Consider the following 14981-nt stretch of genomic DNA (forward strand, 5'->3'; position numbering starts at 1 on the left):
AGGATGAAGGCCAGTAGAATTCTGCAGGATGAATGTTGGAGAGGCATCGGTACTGTATTCATATTTATAAAGGTATACCACAATTGGAGAAGATTTTACATAAAATTTAATATACAGTAAACCCCCGCGAATAGCGGGGGTTACGTTCCTGAGAAATGTCGCGAATACCGAAAACGTGAATACTAAGTTATGGCTCCCTTAGTAATAAAGGGGTTCCGTTCCAAAGTATGAAATATATAAGAAAAACTAGTCTAAAATTTTGTCTATGTATGTATTATATGTACCTTCATAATATGACTATGTACATAGACAGTACATAGTGAAATGCAAGCATATGGCATCGAAATGAAAATAAGAAACAATTTAATATTAAATGTAATATTTATTAGAAATTTCAAACAAATCTTTCAAACCAGCGCCTTTGCTAGCAAAAAAACTTATCCCGCCAGCGCTATCACCAGTTTCGCTAAAGTGTTGATAAAGGAATTTTGCCTTTTCACGAATGATGAGTGAACTTAACGGAATTTTATTTTGAGTTCGGTCTTCTATCCACAGATTTAAAGCTTTTTCCATTTTTTTCTAATTTAACATCACGAGTTACAGAGCAAATTTTTGAAGCAATTAGCGCATTTTCACGGACACTACGGCGGATTTTTTCTTCCGATTTTTTGATTGATCGTACCATTGACTCATTGATTTTATAATGTTTTTCCACTGAGGAGACACTTTCACCATTAGAAATTTTATCTAATAACTCAATTTTATTCGCTAATGTCATCACCTTCTTTGATATTTTCACATTTCTCTTTTCATTCGTAGCCATATTTTTGTAGGGGTTAGAAAGAACTTGTCCACAAGAAAGTCACTTTCTTCCGTTAACACACTCGAAAAACTTTTACACTGCAAAACGGTAGATTTATCATTTTTGTAAGCAGATCAATTTATAAATTGATAATTTTATTCAATTTATAAGCATATAAATTAAAAGCAAATGATGAAACCTTCCATGACAAGCGCATAACACATACTGAACAAGGATTACCGAGAAACATCCACGCTCGCGATTTTGTCACCCCTCTCCCCCCACCCACTGAGCGCTGTTTTGACCGGAAAAGATAATTTTAGCCATGCCCATGTTTTTTTATGGTGGAAAATATTCACAGCGCTTTAAAATTCACATTTTTTTAGGTTTCATTTTATATTAAATCGGCGATCGCGAATACACGAAACCGCGAATACAGATACCGCGAATAACGGGGGTTTACTGTATACATACATATTATATTTTGAAATAGGAATGTTTCGTAATCTCACAGTTTTCCTCATTTTTCACTGTTAATGAACTGATAGGTTGTTAGTACTATGAATCATAAAAGAAAAACTTTTAAAAAATAAAAAGAGTTTATGAAGTTAAGAATGAAGCTAAATGTGACATATGTAGTTTGCATCATATTTTATGTGATTCTACTCAAATAAACCTTGTTTTTTGGTAGATGGAAAATTTAGTAAGATATTGATTTAAAATGTTGGTTATTTCAATTGTAAGCTATTTTGAAGTTGAAAATAGTTTTGTTTGAAGAGTGTAAGGCATTAGTAGTAGTAATGGAGACATGTGATGCAAGAAAGCAAGCATAGAAGCATATGTAGCATTGGTCAAAAAAAAAAAAAAAAAAACCAATTTCACACATCCATTCCCCCTAAAAGTTTGTTCAGTTCCTCCTTGAATTTATTTAAGCTATCAACTTCCACAATGACAGATGGAAGTTTGTTCCGGCAATTAACCAACCGCTGGCTAAAGGCAAATTTCCACACATCTATTTTACAAATGTCTTTCCTCAATTTGAATTTATGCCCCCTCAGGTTCATAATCTGAGCAAGGGGAAGAATCTCATCAATCAGAATTCAGCATGCTCAACCCATGAAGGCCTTATACACCTCAATCAGATCACCTGGCAGGTGCCTAGTCTCCAGCCTCTGCAAGTTGCAGAACTTAAGCCTTTCTTTGTAAGAGAACCCCTTCATTCCCCCTCACCAATCTTGTTGCCCATCTTTGTACATGGTCAAGCAACTCAACATCCTTCCTAAAATGAGGCCTCGAGATCTGTACTCAGTACTCAAAGCGTGGCCCAACCATTGCCTTATACAAAGGGATAATCACCTCCTTTTCCCTACTAGAAAAATTCATGTATATCATCGACAATACCCCATGACCTGCTCTGGCAGCTTGTCTACATTGCTCAGAAAACTTCATATCTGACTGAAGAATTACTCCCAGATATTTTTCATTTTCTACCAGCCTAAATGTAGTTCCACACAGTTAGTACATTTCTCTGGGATTACTTCTGCCCATATTCAGTACTTTGCATTTGTCAATGTTAAACTTTAGTTGCCACTTCTCAGCCCATCTGCCCAAATTTTCTAGATCCTTTTGCAGCAGTATACCACCATTACTGTCATTAACATCCCTAAAGTTTCGTATCATCTGCAAACTTCGACATTAAGCCTCATATACCTTCGTTAATATCATTGATAAATATACAAATAACAGTGAGCCCAACACTGAACCCTGTAGGACTCCACAAATAACATTAGTCCACGAAGAGCAGCATCCATTGATTACCATTCTCTGTAGGCGCCTCCGTAGCCAGGTGGGAAGGAGCAGCAGTGCGTAGCACACGCTTCTTGATTAGACCGGGGTTCGAGCCCGTCACCACCAAATACGGAGGATGCGGAAAGGTCAGAGAATAACCACCGCATATCCCTGAGCAATATGGCCTTAGTTGCTAATGCTCCTAAAAACCAAATAACAAATAACAAACAAACCATTCTCTGTCTTCTCTCACTCAACCACCCTTTTATCTATTGTAGCAACTTACTCTGAATACCATACTGTTCCAATTTGTACAGTAGTCTTCCATGCGCAACAGTGTCAAAAGCATTCCCGAAATCCAAGTATATGATATCAAAATTATTTTTTGTTTGCAGTCCCCTTGTAACCACATCCTAGTATCCAGTCAAATTTGTCAGACAAGACTTTCTCTTAACAAACTTCTGCTGTGTCTGATTTATTACTGCAGTCTTGTCTAGATGATCCTGCAATGCATCTTTAACCAGAAGTTAAACTAACTGGTCTGTAATTACTTGTGTCAACCTTAGATTCCCCCTTTGTGATTTGGGGATACATTTGCATATCTCCAGTCCAAGGATGCCCTCATAATTATGGCTAAGGATTTGCTTACTTCCTTTGCTGCCTCCTTTAATTAACTGGATAGATCCCATCCTCCCCAGGTGCCTTTCTTATGTTTAACTTCAACAATTTCTCCTCCATTTTGCTCTCAGTTATTACAAAATCATTAAGCACCCTGTTATAGTTTGATAAACTTCTGGCATTTTTCTCCCTTAATAACTCCTCATGTGTGACACAAGTAATTAGACCAGTTAGTTTAACTTCTGGTTAAAGATGCATTGCAGGATCATCTAGATGCAAAATACTCATTCTGATTATCAGCTGTCTGAGCAGGATCATCAACAGTCGAACTATCGATATCAAATGGACAATCTGATTCAACCCCTTCCTTCTAGAGTTTATATAAGTAAAGTCCTTGCTGTTTTTCTTAGCATCCTTTGCCAAAGATTTCTTGTAATCTGCCTTTGCTTGCCTAACCTCCTTTGTGACTTGATTACAGACTAGCTTATATCTGCCATAGGCTTCTGTGTCACCTGATAATTTATATGCATCCAATGCATTTTCTTCTCTGCCACAAGTCTCATTAGTTCATCTGACATCCATTTAAGCCCAAACTTTGAAAAATATTTCTTAATCAGTTCGAAAAGCCTAGTAGCTTCCACAATTAGTTCCTTGAATGCTTCCCACTTAGGATTTGCTGTTGGTAACATCATCAGTTGGTCCCACTGTACAGAATTTAAAACTGTCTGAGACCCCAGTAGTCACCTTTACAGAAGCAAAAGTGCTTCTCTTCCCTTTACCCCTGATGGTAATTATATCTTTAAGTAAATCCCACATCGGTACTCTGTGATCACTGCCACCTAGTGGTTCCTTTATCTGCAAATTCTTTATACATGAATAGTCACTACCGATAACCAGATCAAGAGTATTACCCTCTCTGGTTGCTTCTCAAGCATGCTGCTGCAGAAAACAATCATCCATTAAATACACAAAAGTTGTTAGTGTGCGAGTGACCAACCCATAAGTTTCAATCAATATCTGGGAAGTTTAAATCCCCCATTATAACACAGTCTGATTTACTGGCCCATTTAATTCTGTGTACAATTGTTTATTGTACTCATTATAGTTATTAGGCCTATAACACACTCCTACTCTCATTTTTGCTTTAACATTAGCATTAGTAGAGGCATATGATGCAAGAAAGCAAGCTTATGCAGCATCAGCCAAAAAAAAAAAAAAAAAAAAAACTTCCACTTCACCCCTCCGTTCGTTTGAACTGAGCCTTAAATTTATTTAGGCTATCAACTTCCACAACAAGGGATGGAAGTCTGTTCCACCAACCAACTACACGCTGGCTAAAGGCAAATTTCCGCACATCTATCCTACATCTGTCTTTCCTCAATTTGAATTTATGCCCTCTCAGGTGATTATTCTGAGCAAGAGGCAGAATCCCATCAGCATTGACCATGCTCAAACCATTCAAGGCTTTATACACCTCTATCAAATCACCTCTATCAGGCAGTGTGCTACTGCAAAAGGATCTAGATAATTTGGGCAGATGGGCTAAGAAGTGGCAACTGAAGTTTAGCCTTGACAAATGCAAAGTACTGCATATGGGTTAGAAGTAACCCCAGAGAAACGTACCAATTGTGTGGTACTACACTTATGGTGGTAGAAAATGAAAAAGACCTGGGAGTAATTGTGCAGTCAGATATGAAGTTTTCTGATCAATGCAGACAGGCTGCCAGGGCAGGGCATGGGGTTTTGTCAATGATATATAGGAATTTTGCTAGCAGGGAAAAGGAGGTGATTATCCCTCTGTATAAGGCAATGGTCAGGCCACGCCTTGAGTACTGCGTACAGGTCTGGAGGCCTCATTTTAGGAAGGAAGTAGATTTACTTGAGCGTGTACAGAGAAGGGCAACAAGATTGGTGAGGGGAATGAAGGGATCCTCTTACCAAGAGAGGCTTAAGTTCTGCAAATTGCAGTGGCTGGAGACTAGGCACCTGCGCGGTGATCTGATTGAGGTATATAAGACCTTGAATGGGTTGAGCATGCTGAATTCTGATGGGATCCTTCCACTTGTTCAGATTACGAACCTAAGGGGGGCATAAATTCAAATTAAGAAAAGACAGATGTAGATTAGATGTGCGGAAATTTGCCTTTATCCAGCGGGTGGTTAATTGCTGGAACAAACTTCCATCTGTCGTTGTGGAAGTTGATAGGTTGAATAAATTTAAGGAGGAACTGGACAGGCATTTGGAGGGAATGGTGTGATTTTTTTTTTTTTTTTTTGGCTGATGCTGCATAAGCTCATACACTTGCTTTCTTGCATCAAATGCCACTGCTACTACTACTACTACTACCTCGCTGGTACCTAGTCTCCAGACACTGTAATTTGCAAAACTTAAGCCTTTCTTTGTAGGAGCAACCCTTTGTTCCATTCACTAATCTTGTTGCCCTTCTCTGTACTCGTTCCAGCAGCTCTACATCCTTCTTGAAATGAGGCTTCCTTCTGGAAATAGCTTGTACATCCTTCTGGAAATAGCTTGTAGACAAAATGCAAAGTTTGGGATAAGATTTCTGAGGAATTCAAGAGGATCTTATGTACAGAGACATTACAAATTGTAATGAAATAAAACCTGTAATGGATTCCATGTATTTATTTTTGTTATGTGATTTATAGTGACTTAGATTTCCATGAACCATAGACCCCCCCCCCCCAGGTAATTGAAAGTCTGTTGTTTTTAACAGATGTAACATTACTAGGACAGCTTGTTTCAGGACTTAATGATTCCTTATTAGATAGTAGATAATATCTTGATATCTACATTAATGAAAAAAATTGTCTGTATTCCATATCATTCATCAGCTGACATATGTCCCTCTTCACATTTTATATTGTAAAGATTTTATCCATTAACAGAAAAAAAATTATTGAAACTTGCTATTAAGGCTAACCATGCCATAAATAAATAAATAAAAAAACTAATGATTATTTATTCATTTGAAATTAAGTTCTGTGTAAAATTAAATATTTTTCTTTTTAAATATATATTATAGTTACCCTATGTCTTGATTAACTGCGTGGAAGCCTATTCACCAAGATTGTTATATGAATCTGTCCTAAATCAGTTGGCTGAAAACTCTATTATAGAACAGTCATCTGTTTACCTGCGATGCGATAATATGTGTAATTTTATAAATCTCCTGTGTAAGACAGTGAAGAAACGCTCAAACTCTGAAGAAACAACATACATAGTAAGTACAAAATTCTTGAAAATTACTTTTTTTCGAGTACTCTATTGAGCTCATTATTTATATGCTCATTTTGTTCTCTTTATATTTAATGATTCCATTATATAGTATGAATCAGAGCTGTAATACTCAATATGTTCTACGTTGATGATAATATTTGTAAAATAATAAGAGGAGTTTACCTCAGTATAGTACATAGAACACTTCCGTATGATACCCTCCAGAAATTAAAACGAAAAAATCGACAACTTACCAGTACATTAGAGTATAGATGGTAGATGACTTTCATCAACCGGTGAAATACCACCACTTTGCTTATTGGAGGCTTGAAGTGGTGAAACCCATGTTTAGTCTCTAGAGCAAAGTTTCCGGCATCCCCCTCCCCCCATACGTCTCCTTCAACCCATGCACGGTACTAAGTACTATAGGGTTTGATACCTTTTGTGTTTGGGGTTTTCATAAAAAAAAAATATAAATAATTAAAAAACCAATTTAACACAATTCATATCAATTTAACACAATTCAAATCAATTTAACACAATTAAAAATCAAATTAACGCAATTAAAAGAATCTAACGAAAATATTCAGAACGATTTTCCTTCCTGAAGCTGACAACGCTTTTCGACCGTATGTCGTGATCACAGGAATGAAAATTACCAAATCGGGTTAAACCTGAAACTTAAATAGTGAATATTTGTCTTCTCGTATAATCTTAAAGACTGTAGACTCGGCGACAATGACAATTTATTCTCACTAGATGTTACCTCGTTATATACGAATGTAAAAGTTGAATACACATTAGATATTATTTGGGATATGTTAAATAAAAACCTGACACCGATTAATTATACGAAGCTACCTATTAAGGAAATTTTTCACTTAATTAAACTGTTAGTTGAGACCAACTACATCACCTTTCGAGACAAGGTGTACAAACAAATTTTTGGATTACCAATGGGTTTGAGCCTGAGCGGCTTAATGTCAGAGATCTATCTCTCAACGATTGAACATATACATTTGACACCCTTTCGACCCCATATCACGTACTATTGGAGGTATTTAGACGATGTTCTAATTATTACTGATAGTAGTACAATCCAAGACATTTTACCTTCGTTTAATAATATTCATTCTAGACTCAAATTTACATTGGAAAGGGAGGGTACGGATACAAAGTCATTAAACTTTCTAAATTTCACGCTTACCCGGGACTCGAATAAAATACAACTTAGCATCTATCGAAAACCTACAAACACTGGTATGCTTCTACATTATAATAGCTATCACCCGTTCACCTACAAAAGATCGATTATCTTTAATCAATTTCTAAATGCCTATAAATATTCAACAACGGAATCTGCTTTGGACTCAGAAATACAAATATTAACTAGCAGGTTCTTAAACGGGGGTTATTCCATTGCCACAATAAACCGAATTAGGGTACAGGCTAAGGATAGGATACAAAATACTACACCAACCAACAATAGTAATATCAAGAAATACTTTATTTCTGTCCATGTGTTGAACAGTGGCACAAACAGCTTAATAGATTCTTTAAAGATACCGAATTTAAAATTGTATCCAGGCCAATATGGAAGTTACACACTATACTGAACAATTGCTCAGTTCTTTCCGCGTTCGCAACACAAATTAATGATCTGGTATACAACATTTCTTGCGGTGGTTGCGACTCGTCTTACCAAGGTTCGACGCGATTTTCTCTTAATATTCGTGTAAATCAACATGAAACATCAGTTCGTGCTTCTCGTTCAACACATCAGAATTAGTCTTTCATGCCATCAACGAAAAACATACTTTTTTATTTAACGAGGCCAAAATACTTAATGTTCAATGTAATTATACGCGACTATTAATTGCATAAACCGTAGGAATTAAATTACACGAGAATTCTGTTAATGTTCGGCGGCCATATTTGATCTCCGATGCACGGACCTTTATGCGCGAAGACAAATAATCACTATTTAAGTTTCAGGTTTAACCCAATTTGGTAATTTTCATTCCTGTGATCACGACATACGGTCGAAAAGCGTTGTCAGCTTCAGGAAGGAAAATCGTTCTGAATATTTTCGTTAGATTCTTTTAATTGTTTAATTATTTATATTTTACTCTAATGTACCGGTAAGTTGTTGATTTTTTCGTTTTTTCCGTTTTAATTTATGGAGGTATCAAGAAGGAAAATCGTTTTGAATATTTTTGCTAGATTCTTTTAATTGCATTAATTTGATTTTTAATTGTTTTAAATTGATTTGAATTGTGTTAAATTCGTTTTTTAATTATTTAATTATTTATATTTTACTCTAATGTACCAGTAAGTTGTTGATTTTTTTTTTTTTTTCTGTTTTAATTTCTGGAGGGTATCATACGGAAATGTTCTACGTACTATATTGAGGTAAACTCCAATTATTATTATTCAAATGATTCCATTATATAATGTATTTAATTTGTGTGCCTTTAGTTGGAGTGGGGACTTCCATTCTTAGATATTCGCCATCTTTTATTTATTTATTTTTTAATTATAGCAGTTTGCAATCAACAAAAGAATGATCATACAAGGAAAGACTCGCATTAGCATTAGTAGAGGCTTATGATGCAAGAAAGCAAGCTTATGCAGCATCAGCTAAAAAAAAAAAAAAAAAAAAAAACTTCCACTTCACCCTTCCGTTCGTTCAAAATACCTGTCCAGCTGAGCCTTAAATTTATTTAGGCTATCAACTTCCACAACAAGGGATGGAAGTCTGTTCCACCAACCAGCTACCCGCTGGCTAAAGGCAAATTTCCGGACATCTATTCTACATCTGTCTTTCCTCAATTTGAATTTATGCCCTCTCAGGTGATTATTCTGAGCAAGAGGCAGAATCCCATCAGCATTGAGCATGCTCAAACCATTCAAGCCTTTATACACCTCTATCAGATTACCTCACCGGTGCCTAGTCTCCAGACACTGTAATTTGCAAAACTTAAGCCTTTCTTCGTAAGAGGAACCGTTTGTTCCATTCACTAATTGTACTCGTTCCAGCAGCTCTACATCCTTCTTGAAATGAGGTCTCCAGACCTGTATACAGTACTCAAAATGTGGCCTGACCATTGCCTTATACAAGGGAATAATCACCTCCTTATCCCTGCTAGAAAAATTCCTGTATATCATTGATAAGAGCTAGCACCATGAGCACCATTCATAGCACCATGAGCTACTCTTGCAACCCGTCTGCACTGCTCAGAGAACTTCATATCTGCCTGCACAATTACCCCCAGATCCTTTTCATTCTCTACCACTGTCAGTGTAGTACCACAGATTTGATACATTGCTCTGGGGTTGCTGTTTCCCATATGTAGTACTTTACATTTGTCAATGTTAAACTTCATTTGCCACCTCTAAGCCCATCTGCTCAACCTTTCCAGATCCTGTTGCAGCAGCATAGCGTCAGTGGTGTCCTTAACAACCCTGCCAACTTTTGTATCGTCTGCAAACTTGGACATTAAGCTTGATATACCATCATCAATATTATTTATAAATACAGAAAACAATAATGGACCCAACACTGAACCCTGAGGGACTTCACTGATAACATTAGTCCACAATGAGCAGTGTACATTGATTACCACTCTGTCTTCTCCCCCTCAACCACCCCTTTATCCATAGCAGCAATTTGCCTCCATTTGCCTGCTGCACAAATTGGACTGCTCCAATTTGTGCAGCAGTCTTTCATGTGCAGCAGTATCAAAAGCCTTTCTAAGATCCAAGTATATAATATCAAAGTTATTCCCTGCATCCAGTTCTTTTGTGACTGCATCATAGTATCCAATCAAATTGGTCAGGCATGACTTTCCCTTAACAAAACCATGCTGTGTCCGAGATATAACTGAAGTCTTGTCTAGATGATCCTGCAGTGGCGCCTCCATAGCCAGGTGGGAAGGAACAGCAGTACGTAACACACGCTTCTTGATTAGACCTGGGTTCGAGCCTGTCACCACCAAATATGGAGGATGTGGAAAGGTCAGAGAATGACTACCGCATATCCCGGAGCAATATGGCTTTAGTTGCTAATGCTTCTAAAAACCAAATAACAACAACAACAACAAACGATCCTGCAGTGCTTCTTTAAACACTGCTTCCATTAATTTTCCTGGAACAGAAGTTAAACTCACAGGTTTATAATTACTTGTAGTAATAGTAGTAGTAGTAGTGGCATGTGATGCAAAAAAGCAAGTGTATGAGCTTTTGCAGCATCAGCCAAAAAAAAAATCACATCATTCCCTTCAAATGCCTGTCCAGTTCCTCCTTAAATTTATTCAGCCTATCAACTTCCACAACGATAGATGGAAGTTTGTTCCAGCAAGTAACCATCCGCTGGCTAAAGACAAATTTCCACACATCTATTCTACATCTGTCCTTTCTTAATTTGAATTTATGCCCAATTAGGTTCGTAATCAGAACAAGTCGAAGGATCCCATCAGAATTCAACGTGCTCAACCCATTCAAGGCCTTATACACCTCAATCAGATCACCGTGCAGGTTCCTAGTCTCCAGCCACTGCAATTTGCAGAACTTAAGCCTCTCTTGGTAAGAGGATCCCTTCAATCCCCTCACCAATCTTGTTGCCCTTCTCTGTACACACTCAAGCAAATCTACATCCTTCCTAAAATGAGGCCTCCAGACCTGTACGCAGTACTCAAGGCGTGGCCTGACCATTGCCTTATACAGAGGGATAATCACCTCCTTTTCCCTGCTAGCCAAATTCCTATATATCATTGACAAAACCCCATGCCCTGCCCTGGCAGCCTGTCTGCATTGCTCAGAAAACTTCATATCTGACTGCACAATTACTCCCAGGTCTTTTTCATTTTCTACCACCTTAAGTGTAGTACCACACAATTGGTACGTTTCTCTGGGGTTACTTCTACCCATATGCAGTACTTTGTGTCAGCCTTTGATCCTCCTTTGTGAATTGGGGTCACATTTGCACATCTCCAATCTATGGGTACCTCCCCTTAGTCCAAGGAAGCTCTCATAATTATGGCTAAGGGTTTGCTTACTTCCTTTGCTGCCTCCTTTAATATAACTGGATAGATCCTATCCACCCCAGGTGCCTTTCTTGTGTTTATCTTCAACAATTTCTCCTCCACTTTACTCTCAGTTATTACAAGGTTATCTAGCTTACTGCCAGAGTTGAATACACCTCTGGCATTCCCCCTCCCTGAATAACTCCTCATGTATGAATGTCGATGCAAAATATTCATTTAGTTTGTTAGCTACCTGAGCAGGATCATCAACAGTTGAACTATGGATATCAAGTGGACCAATCTGATTCATCCCCTTCCTTCTAGAGTTTATATAAGTAAAGAACTCTTTGCTGTTTTTGTTTGCATCCCTTGCCAAAGATTTCTCGTAATCTGTCTTCGCCTGCCTAACCTCCTTTGTAACTTAGTTACAGATCATCTTATATCTATCATAAGCTTCTGTGTCACGTGTTAATTTATATGTATCCCAAGCATTTTTCTTCTCTGCCATATGTCTCATTAGTTCATCTGACGTCCATTTAGGCCTAAACCTTGAACAATATTTCTTAGTTGGTATGTAAAGCCTAGTAGCTTCCAAGATAAGTTCTTTGAATGCTTCCCATTTTGAATTTGCTGTTGGTAACATCATCAGTTGGTCCCACTGTATAGAATTTAAATACTGTCTCAGACCATCATAGTCGCCTTTACGAAAGCAATAACCCTTCCCTTTACCCCTGATGGTAGTTACCTCATTGAGTAAATCCCACTTCAGCACACTGTGATCATTGCCAACTAGTGGTTCCTCTATCTGCAGATTCCTAATGCATGAAGAATCACTACTGATAATCAAATCAAAAGTATTACTCCCTTTAGTTGCCTCCTGAACATGCTGATGTAGAAAACAATCATCCAATAAATCCAAAAAAGCCTTGCTAGTGTGTGAGTGACCAACCCACAAATTCCAGTCAATATCTGGGAAATTAAAGTCCCTCATGATAAGACTCTCTGATTTACTGGCCCACTCTATTTCCCTGTACAGTTTCTTATTATACTCATCAGAGTCATTAGGCCTATAGCACACACCTACTCTCAATTTTTATCTCCCAGTGCTTAAAAAAAAAAAAGGTAAAGTGCAGCCATTATCAACTCACTGCAGGATGGAAGCCTCCTCAACAATTCATGCTGAGGGAAATGGACCATAATCTGCCATGCTGGTCCAGTGCGGATTGGCAGATCGACCGTATTCAGCAGTCTGGGACAGTCTGAGGCTTGAACCCCGGTCTACTCAAGGAGCGTGTGCTACTGCACTCCCGCTCCAGACCACTCAGCTACGGAGGCCTCCCAGTGCTTATGTCACACTAAACTGACTCGACACTGCACTGTCCAGCTACTGGCTTCACTTCCTTGGATTTTATGTGTTTCTTAACTAATAGCATAACCCCTCCTCCCTTCCTATCCTGTCTGTAGACATTGTACTCCCCAAATTCCAGTTCTGCATTCCTTATATCTGTGTGACACCACGTCTGATATCCCAACAATATCTGCCTTTGATGGGTTGAGCAATACCTGAAATTCATCAAATTTATTTACCAAACTCCTAGCATTGGTGTACACACAAGTATACATGCACCTTTTCTTTTTCTTACTACCCTAACACAACCCATGTGTTTACTTGTACCGTAATGACTCCCAGCAGTCTCTGAAATATCCTGCATCTTGTTTTCCAGGCTTCTGCTCATTCCAATAGAAGCAGTGCAAGAATCACTTTCACCTCTGCCAGTGGCTACTGTTAATCTTGTGGGCTACATAGCTTGGCAACCAGGCACCTCACAGAGATGACCTGATTGAGATTGATAAAGCTTTGGGAGGGATTAGTAAAATGAATGAAAGTGGAATTCTCACTGTTATAAAGAATTCCAGAACTAGGTGCCTTTAAATTCAAATTACAGATTGTAGGAAATTTTCTTTTAGCCATGATTTGTTGATTGTTGGAACAAGTTGCCCTCGCAGGTAGTTGAGGCTGACAGTTTGAATAAATTCAAAGGTCAACTGGATAGTTACCTGTGTGGGGAGGGAAGCATATAACTTGCATTTTCTTATCTATTGTTTTTTTTTTTTTTTTTTTGTTTTTTTTTGCCAATGCAGCAAAAGCCTATGACTTCCTTGCACTATATGGCAGATACTATTACGTGTTGCCAAATAACACAAGGAAATAGTAGTCAGCAAAAAGACAAACCAGTTAAGAAGCAAATAGAAAATAATCAGCATTAAAACAATATTAACAAACAAAAAAATAACTAAACAAAGAGTAGGGAGTTTTAAAAGAAATTATTTCCTAATTTACACATCCTATGAACATGCACGTGTGTGTTTATATTTATATATATATATAAAATTTTCCTTTAAATAGGTCTTGGACAAGGCAGAACGTTTAAGGACACTGGAACCTACAATATTGGCAGGATTTCTTCGACTTCAAGAACTTGTGAGTTTAATTTTAAGATTTAAAAGAAGTCCCTTCTTATGAGTTTTTAATATAAAATGATAAAACGTAATTTTCATCAAAATTGCGTTTTATCGTTGTTGCCTGCTTCTGCAGTGTTTCAAAAGTCATTCCTCATAAGAAGATTCAAATGCATGGCTTGTTATTGTTTGAATATGAGGCCTTTTTTTTTTTTCTGTATTCTGCATTTTTTAGATATTTTTATTTCAAATGAATGTTGTTAAGAATGTATAGATTAACTCTAGTATGATTACCAAATTCCTAATGCATGAAGAATCACTACTGATAATCAAATCAAAAGTATTACTCCCTTTAGTTGCCTCCTGAACATGCTGATGTAGAAAACAATCATCCAATAAATCCAAAAAAGCCTAATTGCGGGTATCAAACAGTTCGTACATCAGTAGGAAGATGCTGTTTTTAATATAAATTGTCTACATATTCAATAACTAACATGTGAAATTTCATTCCCGTAGGTACACCACACTTACTGGAATCTGAGGAAGCATGCTATGGTTGACAAAGTGGAGTATCGAGCAGTGATCCAGTTCCTGCATTTGCAGGGCAAGAAAGCTCAGAAAATTGACGAAGAAATGAAAGCTGTGTATGGCCATCTATGGCACTGTGAAAAAGTGGAAACGGGAGTTCCAGTGGGCCGTACAAGTGTCTTTGACGAGCAAGAGAAGGAAGGCCATCAACATCCACAGACAATGAAACGGTTGCAAAAGTTGAGCAGCTGGTGCTGAGTGACAGACATGTGACAATTCATTTCATTGCAAATGCAGTGGGAATTAGTAATGGGTCTGCCCACAACATTTTGTATGACCATCTGCACATGTCTAAGGTCTCCGCATGACAGGTTCCAAGATTGCTGATGCCTTTGCAGAAGTAGTGTCTAATGCAGTGTTCTCGCCAACTGATGGATTTGTGTAATGTGGATCTTGCGAACTTTTTTTGATCGGTTGGTGAAAAATGATGAATGCTGGGTGTACCAGTATGATCCGGAGACTAA

General features: G+C 37.7%; 1 protein-coding gene across 2 annotated transcripts in view; it reads left to right on the plus strand.

Moving 5' to 3' along the window:
• The window catches only part of Orc5 (origin recognition complex subunit 5), a 76381-nt gene that overhangs the window by 10338 nt on the left and 51062 nt on the right, over positions 1 to 14981 (plus strand). For both annotated transcript variants that reach the window (XM_090386593.1, XM_090386596.1), the window contains 2 exons: positions 6252 to 6449; positions 13877 to 13951. In XM_090386593.1, coding sequence (XP_090242719.1) covers positions 6252 to 6449; positions 13877 to 13951 — 273 coding nt within the window. The remainder of the gene's footprint in view (positions 1 to 6251; positions 6450 to 13876; positions 13952 to 14981) is intronic.

This window comes from Mastigoproctus giganteus, chromosome 1, assembly GCF_048544385.1.
Source record: "Mastigoproctus giganteus isolate SK-2022 chromosome 1, ASM4854438v1, whole genome shotgun sequence".
Taxonomy (NCBI): Eukaryota; Metazoa; Arthropoda; class Arachnida; order Uropygi; family Thelyphonidae; genus Mastigoproctus; species Mastigoproctus giganteus.